Below are 15,613 nucleotides of genomic sequence, written 5' to 3' on the forward strand. Positions count from 1 at the left end.
TCTCCCCCGTCCCAGAGAGGGAGGGGGAGGGTGAGCGAACGGCTGCGTGGTGTTTAGCTGCCGGCCAGGTTAAACCACGACACCTCCTCTCTGCCTGCTGGATGCCCACTCTCTTCTCTGAGACTGCAGAGTCACAGGTTCCCAGTGAATACCTGGCTTTAGTTCTTTCCCTGTGGCTGAGCTCACAGTGGGAGATCTCTCATTTTCTGAAGGGCTGCAGTCACAGGCTCTGCTGTCCCTGGAGGTACTTTGGTCTCTGCAGGCAGCTCCAGATTCCCCTCCTCAAGTTCATCACCTACGGGTCACATGTGGGAACAGCCCTGGCTATGTAATGCAGTGACCATTTGCTGCCTCTGCTGTCAGTAGAGACCCATGGATGAGTGTTAAATCTAGGCCTTGGTCTCTGACAGGTCACAATGCAAAAATGAGCCATTATCTCCAGAACTGAAACAGGAACAGATCCTTGTGGGGAACAATCATTTGGGCCTATTCTTGGCAGTGGTTTGGGAAGGAAAGCCCAGACTTCAGGCATTGCACTGGGGTAATTCTGTTTTATTACACAGATGTCATGAGAGAGTCTTCACTGACTCACAGTGTTAGATGCACATTTATACAGCCTCCATATGAGACAGAATAGGTTCATTCATTTATAGCGGGGGGTGGAGTGGAAGGAGGGATGGGAGAAATGCAAACACATGTAGGAATGCAAGGCGCACAAGAACTCATAGTGATGATGATGATGATGACGGTGATGATAACAATAAGAAGAATAAGAATAAGAAAAACCAAAACACAGTCCTGGAAGGGGATGTACTGGGGCTCATTACTGAAGAGTGAAGGGGTCTTTATGAGTACTGAAAAAAATCCAGATCATCATTTTCCAAACTGCATCCTTCATTTCCTGGTTCCTCATGCTGTAGATGAGGGGGTTCACTGCTGGAGGCACTACTGAGTACAGAACTGCCAACAAAAGATTTTGGGATGAGGAAAAGATGGAGGGAGGCTTCAGGTAGGCAAATGTGACAGTAATAAGAAACAGGGAGACGACAGCCAGGTGAGGGAGACACATGGAAAAGGCTTTGTGACGGCCCTGCTCAGATGGGATCCTCAGCACTGCTCTGAAGATCTGCACATAGGACAGCACAAGGAAAACAAAACACACAAAAAATAAACAGGCACATACCACAAGAAGCTGAACTTCTCTTAGGTAGGTGTCTGAGCAGGAGAACTTGAGGATCCGGGGAATTTCACAGAAGAACTGGTCCAGGGCATTGCCTTGGCAGAATGATAGGGAAAAGGTATTGGCAGTATGCAGGACAGCATTGAGAAAGCCACTGCCCCAGACAGCTGCTATCATGTTGACACAAGTTCTGCTGTCCATTATTGTCCTGTAGTGCAGGGGTTTGCAGATGGCAATGTAGCGGTCATAGGCCATGATGATGAGAAGAGAAAACTCTGCTGTGACAAAGACAACAAACATAAAGACCTGGGTGGAACAACCTGCATAGGAAATGATCCTGGTGTCCCAGAGGTAGTTGGCCATGGCTTTGGGAACAGTGGTGGAGATGGAGCCCAGGTCGAGGAGGGCGAGGTTGAGGAGGAAGAAGTACATGGGGGTGTGGAGGCGGTGGTCGCAGGCTACGGCTGTGAGGATGCGGCCGTTGCCCAGGAGGGCAGCCAGGTAGATGCCCAGGAAGAGCCCAAAGTGCAGCAGCTGCAGCTCGTGTGTGTCTGCGAATGGCAGGAGGAGGAACTCTGTGGGGAAGCTGCTGTTGGACATTTGCTGTCTCTGGGACAAAAAAAAAATAAAATAAAAAATAAAAAAAAATAAAACCCAACCAAACAAAAAACAAAACAAAACAAAACAAACCAAAAACAAACAAACAAAAACAAGCAAACAAACAAAGAAAAACAGAGACGAGTTACCGAAACTTCTCTGAAAAAAATCCCCTGCTTCTTTCACAGAAATCACCATTCTCTGAGCTTGCATTTCAGCTATGGAAGTGACACTGCAGGGCAGGTACTCTTAGCCTCATCATGGTGTATCACCTTGCAAGACACAGGCTCCTCTCTTCTTCTGGAGGTCCAGCTGAGGAGGAGGTGGCTCATGCCCTAAAGCCCCTGAGGGCAGAGGCTGTGCTGGGTGGCAGAGGAGAGCAGGGGGTTGTGCAGAGAAGGTGCCTGCACTGCAGGCCTGTCAGGGAGTACCTGAATCCCCCCTCCCTTGGTGTTTCAGGCAGCAGCTCCCTCTCGCTCCCTGCCCAGGTCTCTGCTACCTGGAGCTGTCCCTGCTGGCATCTCCTTCCCTGTCCCCACATCTCCTCCCTGCCATTGCTAACAGACCCCGTCCCACCCACTGTGTGCTCAGCTCTGCCTGCAGACACCTGCAGGCAGATTTTCAGGGACAACTCCCTGTGTTTACTGGGTGTTTTTCTATTGTAAAAAGAGGTAACAAGAACTGGGGTCTCAGTGCCTTCATAGTAATGTAGAAATAAACTCCCATTTCCCAAGGCCACCCAGCAAAGCAAGAGGAGAAATATCAAAGCACACAATGCTTCTCTTCAAGAATACCTTGCTCTGATTTTTCTCTCATGGAGTCTACTCTGAAGTGCCCTGGAAGTGCTGTGGTGCCGTGAGCAGGCTGCCCCAGGCAGCAGCCTCCAGCCAGCAGCAGGATCCTGTCCTGCCAGGGGGCTCCTTCCACACACAGGTTCTCCCCACAGCACCCTGGGCAGGCTGAGTGCTGAGCCTGGCAAGCAGCAGAGGCCCTGCCTCAGTGCACAGCCCCTGGGGCACAGCAGGGACCCTGCTCTGCACCACAGCCCTGGACACCCCTGCCTGCACCCTGGCTGCACAGCCTGCAGCCAGCCCTTTAAGAACGAACCCTCAAGTCCTGTCCCTCTGAGAGCTGTGGCAGGGAATCCCTGCTTTGGACCTTGTTATTCTCATCTATTTCAAAGAAGCTCTGAGAGTCACCCTGAAAGTTCCACAGGCTGTGGGATTTGCCAGCAAATCTGGAGATGGCACCAGGAACAACAGTTGTGCTGCCCTGCAACCAGAGACTTACCCTGTTCAGGGCTGTGAAGATTTCTCCCGCAGTGAGCTCTCAGCATCCCCCCTCCACACTGCCTTTAACATATCCCTCCCTTCTCTCAGCCACCTTTGTCCCCTGCAGGCAGTGCCCCCAGCCCTGCTGCGTTGTGCAGAGGAGCTGCTCCTGGGCAGAGCTGTCTCTCTACAGCACTGCCCACTTGGCAGGAGCTCCCCTTGGCCTCAGGAGGCTGGCCCAGCTTAACAGCACAGGGAGCTCTTGACAAGTCCCTGGGCCTCCAGGGGAATCCAGCCTGAAGCAGACTGAAACGATCACTAATATTATTTCCGTCCACGGAGGAAAGAAACTCTTTTCCAGCACTATTGTACCTCATATCTGAAAAAGTATTTGTTCCATGAGTGACCTTTCTCTGCAGAGCTGGTCTCAATGATTTCTTCTCCCAGTCTGTACTCATGGCTGAGATTGCCCTGGTCCAGGTGCAGAATCTTGCATTTGGACTTGTTGAACATCATTATGTTAACATTGGGCCCACTTCTCAAGCTTGTCCAGGTCCCTTTGAGTGGCTTCTCTTCCTTCTGTTCAATCAACTGCACTCTCAGCTTGATGTCATCTGCAAACTTGATGATGGTGCACTCAATCCCACTGTCTATTTCATTGATAAAGATTTTCAATAGTCCCAGTCCTTGGAGAGACCCCCAAGGTAAACCAATCTTCACCTGCCTCCAACTTGGAGATGGAGCCATTGACCACCACTCTCTTGGTGTGACCTTCAAGCCAATTCCTTACCCACTGATTGGTTCAACATTCACGCAATTCAAGAGACTCCTAGAGCATGTTGAGGGGAAGTTTCTGGTCCAGACATTTGGACCAGGATGGATTCTCCAATTTGGAGACCAGGATGTCATGTGGGACCATGTCAAATGCCTTACAGAAGTCCATGTAGATGGCATCGGTCAGTCTTCTTTTGTCAACTGATGCAGTCAGTTCATTGTAGAAAACCAGCAGATTGGTCAGGCACGATTTGCCTTTAGTGAAGCCATTCTGGTTGTCTTGGATCACGTCTTTCTTTCTCTTTTTCTTGCACCTGCCTTGATATTGCTTCCAGGAGGATCTTTCCCAAGATCTTGTCAGGCACAGAGGTGGGGCTCATCAGTTTGTAGTTCCCCGTGTCCTTTTTCTACCCTTTTTAAAAATGGGAATGATGTTTCCCTTTTCCCAGTCACCTGACTGCCAGACCTTTTTAAATATGATGGAGAGAATCTTGGCCACTGCATCAGCCAGTTCCTTCAGGACCCTGGGATGCAAGTCATCAGGCCCCATAGACTTGTATGTCTTTACTTTCATCAGGTGGTCTCAAACTCGCTCTTCACTTACAGCGGGTGAGACTTGACTCCCTCAGCCTCCATTTACAGGTTCAATGAAAAGAAAGACTTGGGAAGCCTGGCTGGCAGTGAAGACCAAGGCAAAGATATTGTTGAGTACCTTAACCTTCTCCATATCTGCTATTACCAGTTCACCCTTCTCATCTGTCAGAAGGGACACACTCTCATTTGCCTTTCTTTTCTGGCCAAGGTACCTCTAGAATCCCTTCCTGTCATTCTCTGCATCCCTTGCCAAGCTCAGTTCTGTCTGTGTCTTGGCTTTCCTGATCCCATCCCTGTATATCCGGACTGCATCCCTGTACTCTTCCCTGGCCACATGTCTCCATTTCCACTGCCTGTGCATTTCCTTCTTGTGCCTCAGTTTGGCCATCAGGTCCTTGCTGAGCTGCCCCAGTTGTCTGCCCTTCCTGCCCACTTTCTTATGCAGGAGGATGGAGAGTTTCTAAGCTCTAAGGAGAACATTCTTAAAGAGTTGCCAGCTCTGTTCAGCTTCTTTGTCCCGAGGGACAGTATTCCAGGGGATCTCGTCCACAAGGTCTTTAAGTAGCTTGAGGTTGGCTCTTCAGAAGTTCAGGGTCCTGACTTTGTTCTTCGCCAGGCCCACATTCCTTGAGATCACAAACTCAACGAGGACATTGTCACTGCAGCCCAGACTGCCTCCAATCTTAACCTCTTTAATGAGTTTGTCAGCACTAGTGAGCACTAGTGCCAGTAACACTTCGCTAGTTGCTCTGTATACCTGGACTGGGAACTTATCCTCAATGCTCTCTAAGTGTCTCCTGAATTGCTTACAACATGTTTTGTAGCTTTTCCATCAGACACCCGAGTAGTTGAATTCCCCCATCAGGATGAGAGCATGAGAGCATGGCACTTCTTGTAGTTGAAGCATGAAGGCCTCATCCACAAGCTCTTCTTGATCAGGTAACCTGGAGAAGACCCCAATCACAAGGTGTCTTTTACTGGTGCGGTCTTTAACTTTTGCCTACAAGCTCTCGACCTGTCCATGGTTGTTTCTCAGAGGCATCTCTTTGCAATCAATCCTTTCCCTAACATACAGGGCAACACTTTCTCCCATTCTTCGCTGTCTCTCTCTTCTGAAGAGCTTGTAACCCTCAGTGCTTCCAGTTGTGTGAACCATCCCACCACGTTTCCATGAGAGCAGTTAGGTCATATTTGTCTAATTGCATCATGGTTTCCTTCAGCGACCATGAGATGGTGGAGCTGATTCAGAGGGGAGGGTAGTGTAGCTCACAAATAGCAAGCTCAAAATCTTGACCATCGGGAGAGCCGTCTTTGGCCTCCTCACCTATCTGCATGGAAGAATCCTGTGAGTTTAGGAAAGCTATAACCTACCTGTAATTGAACTTGGCCAAGGATTTCAAAGACAGTAAGAAGGGCTTCTGAAAGTATAAAGGTGGCAAAAGGAAGGCTCCAGAAAATGTGGACCCACTGCTGAATGAGGCCCAATACCAGTTGAAATGAGACATGGGAAAAGTTGAGGTACTGAATTCCTTCTTCACCTCAGTCATTACTGGCAAGACTGACCTTCAGGAATCCCAGGTCACAGAGAACGTAGGAAGGTCTGGGGCATGGGCACTTGGAGGGAGTGGATCAGGTCAGGGCATACTTGACAAAATGGGATATATACAAGTCTATGGATTGCCTGACAAGTCTGGTGATATCTGACAAATCTGCTGGACTTCTACAAAAGGGTTACAGAACTGGCGAATAGAGGAAGGACTAACATCATCTACCTGGAACTGTGGAAATCATTTGATGCTGTCCCCCATGATATCCTTGTCTCTAAATTGGACAATGATTTGACGAGTGGACCACTCAGTGGGTAAGGCATTGGCTGGATAGTTGCATTCAAAGAGTTGCAGTCAATGGCTCAATGTCCAAGTGGAGATCAGTAATGAGTGGTGTTCCTCACAGGTCAGTATTGGACTGGCACTGTTTAACATCTTTGTTGGTGACATGGCCAGTGGGATCAAATGCACCTTCAGCAAGTTTGTTTATGACAGCAAGCTATGTGGAGAAGTCAACATGCTGGAGGGAAGGGAAGCCATCCAGAAGGACTTTGACAGACTTGAGAGGTGGACCTGTGTGAACCTCATGAAGTTCAGTCAGGCCAAGTGCAAGGTCCTGAATCTGGACTGGGGCAATCCCAAAAATATTTACAGGCTGGGTAGAGAATGGATCGAAAGTAGCCCTGAGGAGAAGGACATGGGGGTGCTGGTGGATGAGAAGCTCAATATGAGCCAGCAATGTGTGCCTGCAGCACAGAAAAACAACATTATCCTGGGTTAAATCAAAGAAAGCATGGCCAGCAGCTGAAGGAAGGTGATTCTCCCCCTCTGCTCTGCTTTTGTGAGAACTCTCTTGGGGTCCTGCATTCATCTCTGGGGTCCCCAGCACAAGAAGGACATGGAAGTATTAGAATGAGTGCAGAGGAGGTACACAAAGATGATTAAGGGTCTCAAGCACCTCTCCTATTGGAGAGGAGAGATGGGAGGGAGTTGGGGTTGTTCAGCCTGGAGGAAAGAGAGCTCCAGGGTGACTGTATAGCAGCCCTCCAATACCTAAAGGAAGCCTACAAAAGGCTGGGAAGGGACTCCTTGTCAGGGAGTATAGTGATAGGACAAGGAGTAATGATTTTAACCTAAAGAAGGGTAGGATTCAGTTAGATTTAAGGAGGAAATGTTTTGCTCTGAGGAGGGTGAAGCACTGGAACAGACTGCCCAGAGAAGTTGTGGATGCCTCATCCCTGGAATTGGTCAAGACCAGGCTGGATGGGGCTTTGAGCAACCTGATCTAGTGGAAGGTGTCCCTACCCATGGCAGGGGGGATGTAATTGGATGATGTATAAAATCCCTTCCAAGCCAAACCATTCTAAGATTCTGTGATTCTATTGGACCTGATGGGATTCACCCATGAGAGTGGAAGGTGCTGGCTGATGTCCTTGCAAGGCCACCCTTGGTCATCTTGGATCAATCCTGGTGACTAGCAGAAGTGCCCCAAAACTGGAGGAAAGCAAATGTCCATCTTTGCTGCAAGAATGGCAAGGAGGAGGGCCCAGGGAAGTGCAGGCTGCTTAGGCTCCACTCCATCCCAGGAAAGGTGATGGAGCAGCTCATCCTGGAACCCTATTCCAGGCACAGGAGCAACAATAATATCATCACGAGCAGTTGGGATATCTTCATGTAGGGGAAGTCACTCTTGACCAACTGGGACATGAAATGCCCCTGATGAAATAACCGTCCTGGCAGAAGAGGGCAGAGCAGTGGATATCGATACACTTTGACTTCAGTAAAGTTGCGAGGTAGATTAAACCTGGTAGTCAGCTAAGCACCACAGGGCTACGAGCTCATTCCTCCTACCTAGTGGGGTGTTTTGAAAAGAACTGAAGGTAAAAGTGAAAAAAAAAAAAAAAAAAAAAAAAAAAAAAAAAAAAAAGTGGGCTGGAATAAAGACAGTTTAACAGCTAGATGTGCACACAAGCAATGACAACAACAAAACAACCAACCAACAAACAAACAAAAACCAGAACTTATTATTTTATTATTCACCATTTGCCATTGACAGGCAGATGTTTAGCCATTTGCAATGTTCCTCATACCACCAATAAAAGACAAAAACAGATTTTGCTAGTGTTGCTTAAATAGTTAAATAAATGCCTATCTTTTTATTCATGTCTCAGCTCACCTCAGTAGACACATGGACTTAGTAGAGCAGGACCAGAGGAGGACCACAAAAATGATCTAGAGCACGTCTGCTAAGAGAGGAGACTGGGAGAACTATGATGATGATGATGATGACGATTATCATTATCATTATCATTATCAATCATTATCATTATCATTATTATTTACTGGAAAAGAGAAGGCTCTGGGGAGACCTTACATCAACCTTCCTGTACATAAAGGGAGCCTACAGGAAACCTGGGGAAGGACTCATTGCCAGGGAATGTAGTGATAGGACAAGGGGCAAAGGCTTTCAAGTAAAAAAGGGTAGATTTAGATTAAATATTAGATACTCACATATCGATGAACCATGTCTGCACAGCATTAAGGGTTTCAGTTTCTCATCCTGCCCCCAATGAGATGTAGGTTGGGGGTGTGCAAAACATCGTGAAGTTTGCATCGTGGGCTGCATCAAAAGAGGAATGGCCAGCATACCGAGTAAGGTGATTGTCCCCTTCTACTCTGCCCTCATGAGGTCCCGCCTGGAGTACTCCATTCAGGTTTGGGGACCCCAGCACAAGAAAGGTGTGGACCTGTTAGAGCAAGTTCAGAGGAGGGCCACAAAGATGATCAGAGGGTTGGAGCTCCTCTCCTGTGAAAAAAGGCTGAGAGAGCTGGGGATGTTCAGTCTGGAGAAGAGAAGGCTCTGAGGAGACCTCATTGTGTCCCTTCAGTTCTTAAAGGGCTCTTAAAAAAGGATGGAGATGGACTCTTTACTCGAGTTGATAATGATAGGACAAGGGGAAAGGTCTTCAAGTAACTGAGGATAGATTTAGACTAGATGTTAGGATGAAATTCTTGACTGCATGGATAGTGAGTCACTGGAAGAGGTTGTGCAAAGAAACTATGGATCCCCTGTCCCTGGAGGTGTTCAAGGCCAAACTGGAGAAGGCCCTGGGCAACCTGATCTAGTAGGTGGCATGCCTGCTTAAGGCATGTACATCAGAACAAGAAGATCTTTTAGGTTCCATTCAACCTAAGCCATTTTATTATTCTTTGGCACAGCAAGGACAACTAACTGAAGCACTCCCTGCAGCCCACTACACCGCTAACAAAAGTATGCCATGCACAAGAAGGGCACCTCCAGTGAAGGCAGCCTGAGAAAGTTGGGATTGCTTAGCCTTGAGAAGACTCCAGTAGACATTATTGTGGCCTTCCAATACACAAATGGGGCTTAGCCAAGTCTGTAGTGATTAGAACAGAATAGTTCAGTTGGAAGGGACCTTCAAAGGTCATCTAGTACAACTTCCTCTTAAGGGTTAAACAAAAATTAGAGACTATGTATGAGGGTATTGTCCAAATGCCTCTTGAGCACTGACAGACATGGGGCATCAACCAGGTCTCTAGGAAGCCTGTTCCAGTGTTTGATCACCCTCAAAGTACAGAAAAATTTCCTAATGCCCCATCTGAATGTCCCCTGGTGCATCTATGTGCCATTCCCACATGTGTGATCAGTTACAAGAGAGAAGAGATCATCCCCTCCTTCAACACTTCCCCCCCTCAGGAAGTTGTTGAGAGCAATGAGGTCAGTCCTCAGCCTTCTTTTCTCCAGACTAGATGGCCAAAGGGTCCTCAGGCTGTCCTCCTAGGACATGTACTTTTACCAGCATTTCCCCTTTTCCCTTGGTTTCCCAACTGACAAGGTCCCTGATCAGATACCCTGACTGCAAGAAGTGTTTTCTCTCTCTCCCATGTTCTCACCAGCCAGTGTGACTGACCATGTTTGGTTCCCTTCACTGCCTTCTTTATCACTTGTTGGTCATGTTTGTGTCTCTGGATGTGTTGTGCTTTATCCCCAGGAGGTAACCAAGCTCCCCACAGCCACTCTCGCCCTCACCCTCCTTAGCAGAACAGATGGAGAAAAATAGGAGAGAGCTGGAAAGACCCTTTTTCAGGGAGTGTAGTGCTAGGACAACAAGTTTTAAATTAAAAGAGAGTAGATTTAGATCAGATCTAAGGAAGAAATTATTCACACAAAGGGTGGTGAGACACTGGAAAAGATTACACAAAGAAGTTGTAGGTGCCCCCTCCCTGGTAGTGTTCAACATAAAGGTGGATGAGAGCTTGAAAAACCCGGTTTCATGAGATTAGCCCCTACCCATGAAAAGGGGGCTGGAACTAGATGGTCTTTAATGTCCTTAACCCAAAGCATTCTATGGTTCTTAGATCCTGGAGGCCTACAATTCATAGAATCATAGAACCATTAAGGTTGGAAAAGACCTCCAAATCAACCGTCACCCAACCATCGATATTACGCTCTGAACAGTGTCCCAGGCATGAAGCTTTCCTTAAACATCCCCAGGGAAGGTGACTTCACCACGTCCCTGAACAACCTGTTCCAAAGCCTAACCAAACTGGCCAAAGATCAGGGTGGACGGAACCTTGAGCAACCTGGCCTAGGAGAAGTTTCCCTGCCCATGGCAGGGGGGTTGAGACTAGATGGTCTTTAAGGTCCATTGAGACCCAAAGGATTCTAGCATACAATGATCCTGCAGGCCAGCAATTGGTTGTGTAGCTTATGTACACAGAGGGATTTCAGTTTATGTAAAAAAATTTCCCACTTAATATCAACAAACACTTGGAAGAGATGGGATGCAGCCTCCCTGTCACTTTGTGGGTGTCTGATCTCATAATGGGACAAGAAAAGAGTACTCTCACGCCAAACCCTTCTTTCAAATTAGGGGAAAACACACTACTGGAAATAAGTGACCATCCCCAGCTGAGAGAAAAAAATCAGTGATTGCATCAGCCTGTTTCAAAGTTGATTCCTCTGGAGGTCCAAGGACTTGTCAAGAGCTCCCTGTGCTGATGAGCTGGGACAGGCTCCTGGGCCCAAGGGGAGCTCCTGGCAAGCGGGCAGCGAGACAGAGAGATAGCTCTGCCCAGGAGCAGCTTCTCTGCACAGCGCAGCAGGGCTGGGGACACTGCCTGCAGGGGACAAGGGTGGCTGAGAGAAGGGAGGGAGATGTTAAAGGCAGTGTGGAGGGGGGATGCTGAGAGCTCACTGCGGGAGAAATTTTAACAGCCCTGAACAGGGTAAGTCTGTGGCTGCAGGGCAATGCAGCTGTTGTTCCTGGTGCCGTCTCCAGATTTGCTGACATTTCCCACAGCCTATGGGATCTTTCAGAAGGACTCTATTGTCTCTACTGTATAAATGACATACTCCAGAGTAGGGTTAACCAGGCACAGCTGTCAGAAGTACAGGACATGGGGGTTCATTCATATGGGGCTGGCTGAAGGCTGTGCACCTGGGGTGCAGGCAGGGGTGGCCAGGGCTGTGGTGCAGAGCAGGGTCCCTGCTGTGCCCCAGGGGCTGTGTGCTGGGGCAGGGCCTCTGCTGCCTGCCAGGCTCAGCACTCAGCTTGCCTGGGAAGCTGCCCAGGGTGCTGCGGGAAGAAGCTGCATGTGGAAAGAGGCCCCTGGGCAGGGAAGGGCATGGCAGGGTCCTGCTGGTACCTGCAGACTTCTGCCTGGGTTAGGCAGCTCACAGCTCCATGGCACCCCCAGACCATGTCAGAGCAGACTCTTAAAAGGAAGGTTAAGTCTGAGGCTTTCCTGAAGCTGTGCTTTCACCTCACTTTGGTTCGTCAGGATGGGAATGGAAACAGAGCTGTACAGAGTAGAGATTTCATGTCACCCCAGATTTTATGAGGAACGTCAGAAAGGGCATTCAGTACCAAGAGTCCTTCATAACGCAGCAGCACCACCTTCCCAGTTTCATCAGGGCTTTTGTGACCTGCTGTTCAGCACATGCACACAGTGAGAGGGTGCAGGGCAGAGCTGAGCACAGCAGATGGGATGGGTTCTGGGAGCACTGGCAGGGCACAGATGTGGCGACAGAGAAGCAGCTCCTGGCAGGAACGGCTGCAGGCAGCAGAGATCAGCAGGGAAAGAGGGAACTGCAAAGAGAAACCCTGCTGCAGAGGACATAGAGGCAGCTCCCGCCATCCTCTGCAATGCAGGTTCCGTCCCTGAGCAACCCCCCTCAGCTCTCCTCTCCCACCCAGCAGAGCCGCTGCCCTCTGGGCTGGGGGGTCCTGGTTAGCAGCTGCCTCCTGTGTAGTCAGAGCCCCAGAAGAAGGCAGATCTTCCTTTCCTGTTATGTGCCCTGTCCCAGTGCTCAGCAATGGGCTGAGAGCCACTGCTCTGCCATGGTGCTGCCTGGCAGGCAGCAGGCATGGCTTGGCAGGGCGACCCCTTTCTGCTTGCTCATCTGTCTCTCCCCTCTCTTGGTCATGCTGCTTGTCCTTTTCCCTCCACCTGTTTCAGTCTTTCTCTTCAGCTGGGGCTCTTGGGTGTGTCAGCTCCTTGGAGTGGTGGGGAGGGGTTCAGCTGAGGATCAGACACTGGTGCTCAGCATCCTGCAGAGGAGGTGTCTGGAGGAGAACAAGGTGCCAAAGGGCCCTTCTAACCTGTGGAGCTCCTGGCAGGGCAGTCAAGAGGACTGAGAAATGATCTGGTTCTGCCTTCGCAAGTACTGATCCTTAGGGCACTTCACATCGGCCCGAAGACAAGGATGGTTACCCCTTTGAGAACATTGCACAGGTGTAGTGGGAGAAGCTAAGCCCTATGGAATGGCATCAGTATGACCTCGTGTCACAGCCCATCTTCTGAAGAATGAGCATGAAGCTACTGCACAGCCTCTCTGTACGATGGGTACAATTCACCAAGGGCACACAGCACAGTGACAGTGCTGTTTCCTCCATCCTGCCCTCTCCAGTTCTCACGCCTGGAGAGAAAGAGCAGAGGACAGGCTGAGGTGAGAACAGGCTTTGTCTCAGTGGTTACTGGCTCCATCACTTGGCCACTGAAGAAGGTAAAGAGGAAGGACTCTATGGCTACCTGAAAGGAAGTTGTGGGGTGCTGAGGGTCAGCCTCTTCGCGCAGATAACCAGCAGTAGGACGAGGGGGAATTGCCTCAAGTTGCACCAGAGGAAGTTGGAAATTAGGAGCAATGTTTTTCCCAGAAAGAGTGCTCAGGCATGGGAATGGCTTGCCAGGGAGGTGTTGGAGTCACCGTCCCTGGGGGTGTTTAATGAAAGCTTGGACGTAATACTTAAGGCCATAGTTTAGTGGGTGATATTGGTGATAGGAGAATGGTTGGGCCAGATGATGTTGGAGGTTTTTCCCAACCTTAACGATTCTATGATTGTAAGTGGAAGAATCCCTCCCAGTGATCTTGTCTCAGAGGCAGATGGCCATGGGTGCCAACATAAATGCTGAATGCTGGCCTTGGAGATTAGTCCCACATGGACAAGGCTACAAATTCCCTTCTCAAATCTCAGGCCATCCACCAACAGGAATCTCCCCAGAAGTGGGGGGCTTTCTGTGAGGAAGCCTCCAGGTTCCTCACAGTGCACTCAACCAACAGAGAGCAGATTGCCAGCTGGGTAGCTGTAACTATACCATCCTGAGATGGGGAGAATGAAAGTGCGTGTGCAAAGGGTCTGTGAGAAATGAAGTGGGTTTTGCTCAAAAACTCTGTCCTAATTGTCTACGTCTTTTCCAACATGGATAGCCAACCATGTCCAGAGGCAGAAAATGTCCAACAGCAGCTTCTCCACAGAATTCCTCCTCCTGCCGTTCTCAGACGCGCGTGAGCTGCAGCTCCTGCACTTTGGGCTCTTCCTGGGCATCTACCTGGCTGCCCTCCTGGGCAACGGCCTCATCCTCACAGCCATAGCCTGCAATCACCGCCTCCACACCCCCATGTACTTCTTCCTCCTCAACCTCTCTCATTGACCTGGGCACTATTACCACCACTGTCCCCAAAGCCATGGCCAATTCCTTCTGGGACAAAAGGGCCATTTCCTATGCAGGTTGTGCTACCCAGGTCTTTATGTTTGCCGTCTTTCTCACAGCAGAGTTTTCTCTCCTTACCATCATGTCCTATGACCGCTACGTTGCTATCTGTAAACCCCTGCACTATGGGAAAATAATGGACAGCAGAATTTGTGTCAACATGGCAGCAGCTGCCTGGGGCAGTATTTTTCTCTATGCTGTGCTGTACATGGCTTATACCTTTTCCCTCCCCCTCTGCCAAGGCAATGCCCTGGACCAGTTCTTCTGTGAAATTCCCCAGATCCTCAAGCTCTCCTGCACTGATGCCTACCTCCAGGAAATTGAGCTTCTTGTGGTTAGTGTTTTTTTATCATTTGGGTGTTTTGTTTTCCTTGTGCTGTCCTATGTGCAAATCTTCAGGTCAGTGCTGAGGATCCCCTCACAACAGGGCCGGCACAAAGCCTTTTCCACATGCCTCCCTCACCTGGCTGTTGTCTACCTGTTTCTCAGCACTGCTATATTTACCTACCTGAAGCCCCCCTCCATCTCTTTGCCATTTCTCAACCTTTTGCTGGCAGTGCTGTACTCGGTGGTGCCTCCAGCAGTGAACCCCCTCATCTACAGCATGAAGAACAAGGAGCTCAAGGTTGCAGTCAGGAAACAAATATGTGGGATATTTTTCAATACTTATAAAGATCCCTTCACTCTTTAATAATGAATCCTAGTACATCCCCTTCCAGGCTTATGTTTATCCCTTCCCTTCCCTTCCCTTCCCTTCCCTTCCCTTCCCTTCCCTTCCCTTCCCTTCCCTTCCCTTCCCTTCCCTTCCCTTCCCTTCCCTTCCCTTCCCTTCCCTTCCCTTCCCTTCCCTTCCCTTCCCTTCCCTTCCCTTCCCTTCCCTTCCCTTCCCTTCCCTTCCCTTCCCTTCCTTTCCCTTCCCTTCCCTTCCCTTCTTTCCTTTTCATTGTCATTATGACTGTTTGTGTTCATTGCATTCCTACATAAATATTTTAATTCCCCCCATTACTATGAATGAATGAAACTGTTCTGTCTCATATGGAGGCTGTATAAATGTGCAACAACACTTTAAGTGAGTCAGTGAAGACTTTCTCATAGCATCTGTGTAATAAAATGCAATCACACAAGTTCAATGCAAGGCCTCATGCACCACAGCCCCCTCGCTTTGCAGAGCAGCACTGCCAGCTCAGTGGCTATGGGCATCATGGGCAGGGGCTGCAGGAATGGCTGCTAAGGCCAGCCCAGATGTGCTGGGCTGGGGCAAGGCTGTGTGGGACATGGGATGTCCTGGGAGCAGAGCAGTGTGCTGAGTGTGTGCAGTGGTTCTGCCTGAGGAGCTCCAGGGCCAAGTTGGGGTGGGGGTGGGGGTGGGGGGGAGTGTCAGGGCATCTCCTGCAGCAAGGACACTGCCACTGACCTCATTTGTTTCATGGGCTGGGCTGGGAAGAGGCCTCCTGAGCACAAAAGCTCCTTGTAGCACTGTGGATGCTGGCTGTGAGGTCACTTCTGTCCCAGCACATGGCTGGCCAACAGCATGGAGGCAGAGCCTCTGAGGTCACAAAGGCCCTCAGAAAGCTGCCCCCAACAGGGTGATGTATTTTGTGAGGACAGGGGAAAGCTGGGTGAATAAAGGTGGG

The 15,613-nt window shown here is 49.5% G+C and overlaps 1 protein-coding gene and 1 pseudogene across 2 annotated transcripts; one reads left to right on the forward strand and one right to left on the reverse strand.

Moving 5' to 3' along the window:
• Positions 1-823: 823 nt before the first annotated feature.
• On the reverse strand, positions 824-1,780 carry LOC311428243 (olfactory receptor 14C36-like; the record flags this gene model as incomplete). Its single annotated transcript, XM_084539780.1, has 1 exon — positions 824-1,780. The coding sequence occupies one exon, from the start codon at positions 1,778-1,780 to the stop codon at positions 824-826; it is 957 nt and encodes a 318-aa protein (XP_084395906.1).
• Positions 1,781-13,718: 11,938 nt separating this feature from the next.
• LOC311428244 (olfactory receptor 14C36-like) lies at positions 13,719-14,670 on the forward strand (annotated as a pseudogene). The gene has a single exon. The product of its transcript is annotated as an olfactory receptor 14C36-like (transcript).
• The last annotated feature ends 943 nt before the right edge of the window (positions 14,671-15,613 follow it).

The sequence above is a fragment of the Aythya ferina genome, assembly GCF_964211825.1.
Source record: "Aythya ferina genome assembly, contig: HAP1_SCAFFOLD_37, whole genome shotgun sequence".
Lineage (NCBI taxonomy): Eukaryota > Metazoa > Chordata > Aves > Anseriformes > Anatidae > Aythya > Aythya ferina.